General features: G+C 41.5%; 1 protein-coding gene across 5 annotated transcripts in view; it reads left to right on the top strand.

The window, feature by feature from the left end:
• The window catches only part of CPLX1 (complexin 1), a 107,204-nt gene that overhangs the window by 52,732 nt on the left and 41,068 nt on the right, over window positions 1–13,404 (top strand). For 4 of the 5 annotated variants that reach the window (XM_054054139.1, XM_054054138.1, XM_054054137.1 and 1 more), the window contains one exon: window positions 10,731–10,906. In XM_054054139.1, the coding sequence (XP_053910114.1) occupies window positions 10,731–10,906 (176 nt within the window). Of the gene's footprint in view, window positions 1–10,730; window positions 10,907–11,332; window positions 11,407–13,404 lie in introns of all 5 variants that reach the window. The other variant, XM_054054140.1, reaches the window with a different exon arrangement.

Raw genomic sequence — 13,404 nt, 5'->3', positions numbered from 1 at the left:
CTTAGACTATTCTTATCTGTTCTCCATGTATGTAGGTCCTCTTCTGAGTGATGAAGAATGCTGCTGAATCAAGATTTTATATGACTCAGGTTTATGCAGCCTAGAAGGCCCAGAGAAGCTAACCCAGGCTGGGAAGCCGTTGTGGCCTCTCATCCTGATGGCCTGGCCTTGGGATATTTCAGTGAGTTCTTTGACATTCTGCCTTGCAGGAGGAAAGTCATTCCTTGTTCTCTTGTTCTTTCTTTCAGATGCTGCTTTTTTTTTTTTTATTTATTTATTGAGGGAAGGTAATGGCTTTTGATAACTTCTGTTCTGAAAGTCAAGGTGTGTTGTGTCTGCAATCACTATTATTTCTTGACCATGTAAGTTCCATAGTTTCTCCTGAAAACTTTATAACTCCGTTCCTCTACTCACAGCCTACCTACTGACCCTCAGGCTTGAGAAAATGTAACAAATCACTGACAAAATATATGTCAAAATTTCTTCAGGTAGAACTTGATGTATGCAATAAGCTGAAGTTTAGAAGCATCTAATTTGAGTAATGGCCCATTCCAAAGTCTGGTATGGTACCACCCCACTGACATCTCTATAGCTGCAAAGAAGCATCAAAACACCGCTTAATGCTATGCTGCTGCTGCCAAGCATCCACATTTCTTGCAGTGTATTAAGAAAATAAGTGAAGATACATTGATTATTTCTAAGGGGTTCTTAAGTTTTTGAATAGATAAGTAATGTCACCAGTTAGACTATATTACAGTTGTTTAAATGTCTATTGCTGATGTGAAGAGGTTCACGATGATATCTGATCAGAAATCAGCTGCATGAGGCTTGATTGTTGAAGATTTGACTGTGTTCTCTTTAAAACTTTGCTCTGTGAGAATGTTGCGTTTCATTGATGGTTTAGCTCATGGCCAGTCTCAGTGCTTTTATGCAGTATCAATTCTTCTGGTCAATAGACTCCTACAGGCAAGACCTGTCACTTCAAGGTGACACGCCTTTTAGAGAAACCTGCAGGGGCAGTAGAAACAATTTGCAATCTCCCACCCAGCCACTGTGGAAAAAAATGAGGCGGCCATAACATCTTGCTAAAGTATCTAATCTTCTGGTTTTGTTTTGTTTTGTTTTGTTTTAAATAAAACTTCTTGTTTGTTTGTTTTCTTACTCTAATACTATTAACAAATTCATCTGACTTTGAGGCCAGCATGGTATCTTAAGGCTAACTGGTATATCTGAGTATCTTGGAACACAGAAGTCCTCATATAGAACAGCATTTAAATGCCTCTCCATGACAGCAGAGATAGGTGACTTGCTTCCTACCCGAAAAAGAAATCATGTCGTTCTGACTTCTTTGGTTGTACTGCTCTTTTTACATAGGTTTGAGCCTTTCTACATAGATTTCAGCCTGCTGCCAATTATGACATATGATATGGATATGGGTATGGGTATGGGTATGCGTATGGATATGGATATGGTTACGTATAAAACATGTCACCAAAGATACTGTGGTATGGTCATACTCTGTTCTCTGTTAGCTGTTAGCTTTTCTTTAAAACAACGAGATTCCAGTCAGCAGGATGGTCTGATAAGGTTCCTGGATAGGTTCATTATCCACATCAGTCAGAAACGATGGGAAATACTGTCATTTTCCAAGGTAACAAAAAAGGTCTAGAATCTGTCGCCAGCATTAATTTGGAAAATGCATTAAAGTAGCAGAGATTTGCAAAGTAGCAATGTTTTTCTTTTTCTTTTTTTTTTTGATTCAGCTGTTCCTTCTGTGCCAAAGTGAATAGCTTTTGTGAAGCAGATAAATAGGACTGACACAACAGTAAATCTCCAGCAAATAAATATTGTGGCAAGTAGACTTTCTTTTGAGTTATTTTTTCTATTGGAACTACAAGCTACATATGACTAATGCTAGGATGCTGCAGTGCAGGTAGGCTCATGTGAACAAAATGCCTGGTTCTTCTTCTCCTTCATATCCAGCCAGCAAGTCCAGACAAGGATTCCTCTCCTAAAGCAGATGCTTCCACTTGGCTAGAAGAATCTCATCCTAAGCATAGTGACTCTGGGGTAGATCTTCATGGACCAGAAAGGGAACCTGGGAAGCTGGCTTGTGAGGTCTGGGCTAGAGGTGATTATTTATAGCTGCACCCTACTTGTGTCACAGAGGTCAAGAGGACAAGAACAGCATTTGCCAGGCATTATTGATCAGACCAGAAACAGAAACCACTGCATTTATGGAATATAGGAAGTTGTTCCTGCTTGATTGTGGAATTGCATGGACTGTCCCCCTTAGAATGGGACTGCGCCTTTCCACACATAGATACAGAAATCTGGCTCAAAAATGGCTGCATCCTGAGGGTTTACTATCCAGCCAGTGAATATGAACAAATTTCCTGAGAAGGTGAAATGGGAGTACCGTGAAGCTCCCTCCCAAAGATGCGTATAGCAGCTCCAGAACAGAGGTAGCAACAGAACCTCCTCCCTCCACCTCTGCCCCTGCCATGGGCTGAGTACAAGATTTTCAAAAGCAAAGCGAGTGAAGGGTGCAGCATGCACAGGGGTAGATAGGCACCAAGGTCATCGTGGTGTCTGAAGTGGTGGGTGAGATGTCTGGGACCAGGCATATGGTCAGCTCCAGCTAATCAGCAAGGCCCGTGCAAGGACAGGAACCCAGTTATTTTTCCAAGAAGATGGATTGCAGCTGCTACTCTGACAGTCTAGCCCTCCAGTTGACCTGTAACATCATTGCAATATTACTACAATCCCAAACACACCTCTACAGTTAAGGCTACCCACCTTCTCCCTGCCTCTGAGGCAAACCACTTCCTAAACCACACTTACTGCACATGGGCATTTAAGTTTTGGCACACAAAGCAAGAATTCTTTCTCCACCAGTCAGCAGCAGCGTTTGATATCATGACTTCAGTCACTCAAGCTCCACCCAAACCTCCTCCCGAAAGGTGCAAGTCACTATAAAAAGTTTAAACAAAGGGAAACGTTGGGGAGAGGAAAATGCCATCAAAACTTCTGGGATCCGCTTACAGGCTGGACCCCATCCCCCCAACCCCTCCCCCTCAGCCTCTGTTGGGGTAAGACTTTGTGTTCTGCGTGCTAAATATATATCTTAATATTGAGCTAATTAGCATCAAACTAATTATTAATATCTCTCTGTACCTTAACCATAACTATATATCTTCTATGTACGTGTTATTTTTACTTGCATCTGGGGGTTATCGCTATGCATATATCATTGCTTGTTGTGTTCTTTTATGTGTTTGGGTGTTGGGTCATATATAAGATTGTTCAATGTATTTTTGCAAACAATATCTTCTCTGCAGCCACTACCAAACCTTATTAGTCTTGAGTTGTTATAATCAATTATTCTTAAAATTGACTTGTTTATACAAGTCACAGCATAGCTCTCATACAAGTCTCTCATAGCTGTTAAGTGGGCTTTAAAGGGAGTCCCAAATTTGAACTCAGCAAGCTAGACAAGATTGGTTGTCTTTGAGATATTGTTGATGAGGCTGTAAAGTGAAATGGTGTATAGTGCAAGCTGGACAGATGTTAATTGTTATTGCTTATTAATTACTGTGGCTGTTAGGCTAGGCAATATATATATGTTTTCCTGTTGCTACACTGTCAGTTAAAGGGTTAAACAGATTGGGAAACTCTCCTTTTGAAGTCTCTCATATATATTTTCAAAGTTACCCCTTGTGACACCACGTAACACAAGTGGATGACTTGTTATTTTGGTGTAATGCACCTGAAACTATACAATATGTCTGAACGCAAGGCAAAGTGGTTTTCTTAACTAGGATTGCATACACTTTTGAAGCTTAAGTAAAAGTCTATGGCCGTCCAGGTATCATGGAATAATAACGTCTCTCCACAAAAGCAGTTGCATCAGCTGGCAGCTCAATCTTACAGACTATAATCACTCTCCACCATGTCTGCATCGTTTTAATTTCTGGATGCAACCATCAGTGTGAGATGGGAGAGGGAAAATGCTCCTTCAAGATATCTATTTGTAAACATGCCTGCATAAAGTATGTGGGGTTGAAAGTCTATCTTTTACCTTTGCAGTGATCTGGGACAGTAAGTTGATGAGTTGGGTTAGTCTTATAGTGCATCCCTAATTGAGGGCATCTACAGGGGCAGACTGACCAGGATACATTGGCCTTGCTGACGTTAAGCTTTGCCTATGCATCATCAGATATTCCCTTGTTTAACAAGGTTGGTGTTGCAGGTGTGCTGCTTAATCACATATGCGCACTACAGTAAACTGTTCTGTAACAACACTGAAATATAAATTATGTTTAAAATATTGCAGAAAACCTTTATTGTTTGAGCCAATTTTATGGTCTAATCTTCAATGGGACCTGCTCAGGTGAGCTCACCACATACTCCAGTCTATTTGTAATCAACAGGAGTATTACTTTTTTACCAGTGGCTGAAGTAATAGTCAGCCTTTCCTAAGGACCCGTATTGTCTACAAACACAATGGAAGTGCTTCAGTATAGTTCAGGTGTTGCAGAATGATGCATTTGGATGAGAAGGAAACTAACCTCCTGCAGAATATAAGTGGTGTGTGTATATGTGTGTGCATGTGTGGAACAGGGACTTTTTTAACCTTTAAAAACCCGAAGTTCAGCAGACTGTATCAAGACACCTCTACTAGCCTTAGGTTTCTTTCTCCTGCAAAACATTACTTACCCCGAGCTCAGAGGATGATGATAACCTTCTTGATGTCTTCTGTCTTCACATACTTGCATTGTATGTTCATCTCAGCCATGTCATCATGTACACCATCTTGTAGTTTCTGACATGAAAGTGTGATGTTATGATTTTAACAGCTGTTTGGCATATGGTAAAATTATGTATCAGAAAATAATTGTTCATCCTACTTTGTAGGCTTCATCAGAGGTCACAGAGCACAAAGAAAATTGAAGTCCATCAGGGAATATGAACTGTTTTAAATAGGAAGTGCACTTATTCTTTACAACAGAGGAGATTTGCAAGCTAATGAATGAACTGAAGTGAACATTTGGCTGCTCAGAGATATTAAGCATACTAAACTGAATGTTCACAGTACCATAAGAAGCAAGAAGAACAGACTCTGGTGTATACAAAGGGGATACCACTGACAGGCCAACAACAGTGTCTGACATCTTTCACAAATTGGTTATAAAATGAAGCACCTGCTTCAACATGGAAAAAGCACCATTGGGTCCCTTTGAGTAACAGATATATATTAGCCCACTGTAATGCTGTAATGAAATGGAAATTGTTGTTGGCAATTAAAAAAATGAACAAAACCTAATAACAAGCAACAAGGCTATGTGCTGGGTCCTGCACTTGGGTCACAACAACCCCATGCAATGCTGTGATCTCGATGAAGAGTGGCTGGAAAGCTGAGTGGCAGAAAAAGACCTAGGGGTGTTGCTCAACAGCCAGCTGAACATGAGTCAGCTGTATGCCCAGGTGGCCAAGAAAGCTAATAGCCTCCTAGCTTGTATGAGAAATAGTGGCCAGCAGGACAGTCCCCTTGCACTTGTGAGACTGCATCATGGATGCTGTATTCAGTTTTGGGCCTCTCACTATCAGAAAGACATTGAGGTGCTCCTCGTGTCCAAAGAAGGGCAACAGAGCTGGTAAAGGGACTAGAGAACAAGTTTTATAAGGATCAGCTGAGGGAACCGGGATTTATTCTGGAGAAGAGGAGATCTTATTGCTCTCTACAACTGCCTGGAAGGAGGTTGTGATGAAGTGGGTGTTGATCTCTTCTTCCATGACTAACAATAGGACAAGAGTATATGGCCTCTAATTGCTCCTGGGGAAGTTTACATTGGCTATTTGGACAAAAAGGTTGTCAAACACTGGAACAGTCTTAAGGGTCTTTTCCAATCTAAATGACTGCATGATTCCGTGATTCTATGGAAAAAAGTCAGAGCTGCATATGTTCAGGATAGTGTCACATGGGTCTGAGATGAGATCAGATGAATGTCACCTGAAAATTATTTCTTTACATACATTGCATAGGGAACTTTACTTTTCTAGGTATAGCAGTATAAAAAGGACTTGGCATCAGTGCAAAGGAATAAATCATAGGCAAATTGAAGAATTCACTGAAATGCTAGAGTTGGTAGTTGTAAGCTACAAAGAGAAAATAGAAGAGGGATTTATAACATCCATTTGTTGAACAAACATGGTAATACAACTGAGATTGGATGTTGATTTGTGTGCAAGCAGTCTTCCAGTCTACACAGCTACAGGCAAACTGTCACCATGCAGAGATGAAGACTTTACAGAGGAAAAAACATAGAGATTAAGATATGATGCGGATGGGCTGGCATGGTCTTGCTCTAAAAATTATACTTTATGTGTCAAAGCAGACTCTCCAGCAGCTTGTAAAGCGGGAAGATAATTATGTTCTGTTAACACTGCTAAATACCTCGTTCAGTTTTGGGCTTCCAATACCCATCTGCAGAGTGAAACATTGCTCTTGCACATGTTAGAACCTACCACTATCTCAGAAAAATGCAAGAAAAATAATTCCTGGAAAGTTCTGTGTGCCTCTACATGGATTTGTACCAAATTTGAAAAAGGCCCTTCAAAGATGAGCCCTCAAAGACTCCCTTGGGATGTGTCAAGGAAATTAAACATTACTGTAGTGGTGGGAAGAGGCATTCATCTCCAGTAGATTTCTCCTTAAAGATTTCAAGTACTTTCACAAAGATTTTGTTCAGCATATCAGTTTGTTTCCCAACAAGAATGTCTCTGAGCAGTGCAGCTTGTTTGGCTGGATACAGAGGGAGAAAGACTGAAGTAAAATACAATGAACAGAGAAGCTGAGTCTAGCGACAGGGAATGGCTGAAGAAAAGGTCCCCAGGGACAGTAAAATAAAGGCTTTTTTGCTTAAACATGGACAGTCAGAGCAAAAGCCTGCTTGTTCAGGACCCTTGTCTGAAGGAGGTGCAGTGAATGGCAAGGCTTGAGAGGTTTTGTGTTACATCATGAACACAGACCAAGGGGTGGTAAAAAGTCCTAGGATCGGGATGAAGGAAAGGTGGACATCAGATGTGGTGCTGATGATCACCCTAACGTCTTGATGACCCAAATGATCATCTAGTGACTTGTCGCATTGCTGATTTTGTGAATAACTTCTCAATACTGCCTCTATCTGTGTGTCTTGGTACCCTTTACATGGGATGGGTCTCAGTGAAACCTTTTTTCTGTGTGCTGGGTATCCTCAGACCATGCCTTTCCTGGTTAGCTGATGCTGTCTCCTATAATATCCCTATATGTAAGCTTAGGAAGTGTGGGTTAGATGAGTGAACAGCGACATATATTGAGAAGTGGCTGGGTGGCAGAGCTCAGAGGGTTGTGATTGTTGGTGCAGAGTCTAGTTGGAAGCCTGTGACCAGTGGTGCTCCCCAGGTGTCAGTACTGGGTCCAGGCTTGTTCAACATATTCATCCACAATCTGGACAAGAGGACAGGGTGTACCCTCAGCAAGTTTGCTGGTGACACAAAACTGAGAGGAGTGGCTGATACTCTGGAAGGCTGCCTTGTCAGTCAGCGAGACCTGGACAAGTTAGAGAGTTGTGCAGTGAAGAATATAGTGATGTTTAACAAAGGCAAGTGCAGTCCTGCATGTAGGGAGGATTAACCCCATTCACCAGTATAGGTTAAGGGTTGACCTGCTGGAAGGCAGGTTTGTGGGAAAGGACCTGGGATTCCTGGTGGACAAGAAGTTAACCGTAAGCCAGCAATCCACCCTCATGGCCAAGAAGGTAAATGGTGTGCTGGGGTGCATTAACAGGAGAGTGGCTAGCAGGTTGAGGGAGTTTATCCCTCCTCTCTACTCTGCCCTAGTGAGGCCACATCTGGAGTACTGTGTCCAGTTCTGGGCTCCCCAGCTCAAGAAAGACAAGGAGCTACTAGATAGAGTCCAGTGGAGGGCCACAAAGGTGATAAGGGGGCTGGAGCACCTCTCTTACAAGGAATGGCTGAGACACCTGGATCTGTCTAGCCTGGAGAAGAGAAGACTGAGATCTTGGTGCTTACAAATATCTAAAAGGAAGGTGTCATGAGAACAGGGCCAGACTCTTTCCAATGGTGGCCAGTGAAAGGACAAGAGGCAAGGGCCACAAACTGGAACACAGGAAGTTCCATCTGAACATCTGAGACTGTGAAGATCCTGAAACTATATTCTTGTTCTTGTAAGCATCCTGTGTGCTGCATAGCTGCAAAATCAAATGCCTATTCAAAATCTTGGTATTGTCTAGGACATAAAAGAAAAAGAAGTTTATGCAATTCCATTTCTTACATCATGAGCTAAGCTGAAGGTTTAACTTAGTGATAGCTGAAGATGTTTTTCTGCTGTTGAATTCTGCTTCACGAGTAAGTAACAAATTGCAGTGTCCTGGTGGCACTAAGTGGAAAGAAACTAAAAAGAGAAAAGATTGATAGATTATTGAACCAAAATCAGTTTGATCATCAGTGGAAACATTTGTTGAGGAGAATTCAGAAGTTAAACACATTGTCAATGATTTATGCACAGTAAAGCTGCTTAGGGAGGTCCCTGCAACTTGCATATGTGATCCAAATAGTCTGCATTGCCTTTCTACTTGCAAAGAAATTCTGAATTGCTTGCAATTACAGTTAGCCTTCCCTGCATCCCAGGAAAGAAATCAGCAGATGGTCTGAGTAAATTTATCCTCAAAAGGCACAAGTTCCTGTATTACTCTGACCCTGAAGAGGAGAATGCAAAATAACAGTAGAAGAAGGCTGACAGGAACTAGGACCATGGTTATTCCACCTGGGCTTTGTTTGAGGTGCCTGGGTGTCTTCATTCTATCCACAGGTTTCCCAGCAGAATGGAAACAACAAGAGGCTTGTGGTTAGCTAGCTGAATCAAGGTATTAACAGTAAATTAACATTTACTGTTAATATTTGCCATCTGGCAAAAACTCATCTGTAACAACCAGACCTTGTCAGGCTTACAATGATCAGTTTCCCAGTGCTTCTCTGTGGGAAATGTAGAAGGGCTTTTCTCTGTCACATTTTGTGGGGCTGGGGGTTGCTTTTAATTCAAAGCTGCTTTCAAACTGGGACTCTGGGAAAACATGTGACCTGGAAATAAAATGGGGAGGGGAAAAGCCGCAGGATCTGCTCACGTCTCAAGAAAATCCTTAGTGGTTGTAAGAGGCAGTAATTAATCTGATAGCTATTGTCTCTGTGGCAATTCAGGAAGAACCATCCTGTCAGGTTGTGGATGCTTCTCCCTGAAACAACCAAAGTTCCTCTGTCACCATCCCAAGAACTGACGTGGAAAGCAAAAGCAAACACAGTCCTCCAGCACTGCTAACACACTGAAGAGGTAATTTATAACAGCGAGGTGAAAGCTTGTGAAAACCTTTTCCCTTCACTTAGCCTCTAATAATGCCAATAAACAATTCGTGGAAGGACTTTGACAGTGTCTCCTTCCAGCCTAAGCCTTTGAAAAGGCCGGATAATGTCACCTTATGCAAGGCAAGAGATGCTAAATATGTATACAAGTATGTGTGTGAGAGTGTGTTAAAACAAAGCTGTCTCAGATTAATTCAACTGTTAAGTCTCAGCCATCAAGGAGCCAGTTTGGAGCTGTCCTGACCCAGCAATTGAGAACAGTAACCAGGCACCTACAGTGTTCTTCTAGAGTGAAGGTACTTTTTTAATAAATGATGCAGGGTGTTTTCCTGGTCCAGGCAAAATCCAAGACATATCTCAAAGGATATGTGTCTTTGCTTCATCCATATACTAGGCTTGATCCTTGTGCAGCCCTACAGTGACCTGATGATGAAGCATCACAGTAAATGTCCTTTCTCTAGTCCCTGCCTTCCTCCCCAGCGGATGATTGCCAGTCATTTGCCAATAAAAGTGCCTGTGAAAGACAGGGTAAATGGCCTTTAGGCAGCTCTTTGAGGACTGGGGAACATACAAGAAACCTTTTTTGCATGGCTGTTCAAGGGCTTTGCACATTAATAAACAGCTGGCTCAGGAGCACATAGAGGCTGAAAACGTGAGACTAATGTGCATGCAGGGACAGAAAGAGGATCAGACAGAGCCAGAATCCCATCTATGTACTAAGCATTAGAGGCAGTTGTATCCAAAGGTAGATAAGAGACGTGCAGAGATGCTATTTCTTTCTGAACCTTTCTGACCCCAGAAATTATCAACTCCAAATGTTTGCTACCGCTGTGTGCCCATGAGAGATATAATTTCTGGCAACAGTTGAAACTGTGATTACTCAATCCAGCAATCAAGATTTCAGATTCTTTCACTATCTCTGGTGTCATTTCTTTCTGCATATATCACCTGCCTATTAAATAAAAGATCCTCCGGAGTGAATCTTCAGTCATTTGACTGAGCTGATGAAGTGAAAGCATTGTGTGGATGACAGCTTGCACCCTTCAGACTGCAAAACGATTGTGTTGCTGTCATGCAAGTCTGCAGACGTAGTCTGTCACTCTTGCCACCATGCTTCTTCCCCAGTGCCAGCTCACTTAGTCAGGCTGGGTGCTTTGCTCACCTCCTGCCTCTGTGAGGAGCGTGCCCCCTTGTCAGTGGAAGGAGAAAGCTTTCCATGTGAGAAAGTCCTGTGTGTGGGGAAGGACAGAACTGGCATGACAGTGGTTTTACCACTTTCTTACAGGGCTGACTTTCTCTTGTGCCTTCTCTAGGGGCTACCAAAGACATGGGAAAGATGCTGGGTGGGGATGAGGAGAAAGACCCAGATGCTGCCAAGAAAGAAGAAGAACGACAGGAAGCTCTCAGGCAACAGGAGGAAGAGAGGAAAGCCAAATATGCCAAGATGGAGGCTGAAAGAGAAGTTATGCGGCAAGGGATTCGAGACAAGGTAGGGAACCAGCTTTCAACAGGTTTCACAACTCATAATGTTCAGTGGAGAACTACTGTTTGCAGCTGGTTTGTGACCAGTTCCCTGACCACCTGGATAGAATCAGATAATTATTTTGCCACAGTGAATTTCCTAATCATATGCCCCTTGAGCTCCGTCCCTGTTTAAATGCACCTCTCAAACTGAAAACCCCCAGCAAAGTTGAAATAGAGAGTGAACATGAGGGAGGAAAAATGTCTATTTTTCTCATAATCTGTTAAATGCTTACTTTATTTTTAATGTTAGAGTATTCTCTAATAGAGGCTATGTGGATGCTTTCCAAGATTGCATTTGTGGTTTTGTGAGAAGGATCATAATTCAGTGTATTTCTGAGATACAGTCCAAGTATCTTCTGTATTGCTTCCAAGGCTTTCTTTGTGTTGACAGGTGAAATGGGACAAATCTACTCTACTTTTCATATTTAGGCTTCTACTACTCGCATGGGATTCATCTGAAAGAAAGTGAGTTTCGTTTATCTGAGGGACTTAACTACTGGGAAGCACTCTCTTCTGCTTAAGCTGATTCTTATAATCATATAATTTGGCATGAGAAAGAAACAAATAAATGTAAGGGTTCAGAATGAGATTGAAAAGGAATGTACAAAACAAACTCTTACTAGAGAAATGAGCTTAATTTAAGATAGCTGAACTCATTGTTACTGTACATTAGCTTTTAGAGGTTGATGTGTGGAGGGAGATGGCAGTTTTGCTGCCTCACCTTCAAGACTAGGTCAAAATTGTCTCTTTAGAATAAGTTAGGTCCTTGAGCTCAGACAACTTTGAAAGAGGTTTGGGTAATGGTTGATGAAGCCGCCTGTATTTTTACTTATATCACCTGCCAAAGAAGCACAGAAAATACCTGTAGATAGAGCAAGAGAGTCCTGCTCAGTATAACAGATGTTTCCTGTGCAGTGCCTACCTCTATGCAGTTTGCAGTACCCTAGGGACGTCTAGGAAAAAGCTTCGAAGTCTAATCACAGAGCTGACTGTGTCTGCACTGGCTGAACTTCTGACCCAATTCTTATGATCAGTGAAGAAGCATGGATAAGGGTGAATTGTTCTGGTGGCATAGTGCATGTTTGTAAAGACCTACGGAGAATTATTCTGCAAATAAAGACATTTGGGATTATGCTTCTAAGAATAGAAGGTACTTACAAGGATTGTTTTTACCTGTGACGCTGCCAGAGGAATGTATTAGTATGATCATTTAAAAAAGTGTATTAGTCACCAGACGGACAGATTCTGAACCCCTACCTGGTTAAAATTTGTTGGTTTTATAATGTGTTCAGTGAATATATGTCTAGATAGTGTATGATAATAATAGAAACATATCGATGTATGGAATGTATGTTTGATGTACGCATATAGGAAGAACTGTTTCTAAGCAATGACATAGGTCTGCATTAGATGTGAAGGAAAAACAGAAGACTGTTGAGTTTCAGAATTGCAGGCAAAGTGGGCTGATGCTGTTTTTTTCACTGGTCACTGTTTATTCTGCTAGACCACTACAAAAGTGGCTCCATTTTTCTTGCTGTTGGGCAAACTGTTGTAAAAGCATTTAAGAAATCTGTGATGCCCTCTGTTACCGATCCAAGGTGATCTAGACTAGAATTCACGAGGAGGATGCATACATCCTGAGCTTGATGAAACATCCGGCCAATACGGATTTCACTGAGATACAGCCAGCTATCTAGATCTGCTGAGTCAGGCTAAGTACTGCGTGATGTCTCTTGGAAATGCATTGACTTCAGAGTGATATGGCAAAGGGTTGGCTCTGCAGAGAGAGTAAATGGGGATACTTAGAAGAATGTTGTTTGACCTCAGTCAAAACTCTGGATTGCAGCTTTTCTAGTGGTGTGGTGGGTTACCTTTGAGATAAGCAACTCCTGCTTAGGGAGTACACCCAGTTTATCAAAATATGGGAGCTCAGTTCCCTGTGATTTTCTTTCTTCTGGGGATAATCCCAAGCAGCATCATTTGAAAGATGAAGCTGTCTTCTACAGAATCAAAACAGGTGGATAAAGCTATAGACAGGAGCTGTATTTTTTTGTTCTTAAGTTTGAGAGTTCCATGAAAGAGAGATGCATCTAGTGATATAAAAGATTGTGTCTCCAAGTATTGTGAAGTGGAGGCTGGAAATGGGAAACAAATATTGAAAAAAAAAAAAAAAAAAAAAAAAGAAAAAAAGAGCTGGATTATTTTCTCCATTACTCATTTATTTAGAAATTGTCTTAATTTCTTCACCAACTCCAGTGAAAGTAGAAATACAGAGAAGGAGAAAACTCTCTAGAGGTGTTCATAAGATGTGTAAAAGTGGCACTTAGGTACATGGTATAGTATTGACTTGGCAGTGTTGTTTGTAGTTGGACTAAATGAACTTACAGATTTTTTCCAACCTAAACAATTCTGTGATTCTGTGAAACAGAGATTCTGTCTGCTATGTATACATACACAAGTTGT

This window comes from Cuculus canorus, chromosome Z (assembly GCF_017976375.1).
Source record: "Cuculus canorus isolate bCucCan1 chromosome Z, bCucCan1.pri, whole genome shotgun sequence".
NCBI classification, from domain to species: domain Eukaryota; kingdom Metazoa; phylum Chordata; class Aves; order Cuculiformes; family Cuculidae; genus Cuculus; species Cuculus canorus.
Note: the sequence above shows the minus strand (reverse complement) of the source record. Positions and strands in the feature narration are given on the sequence as shown.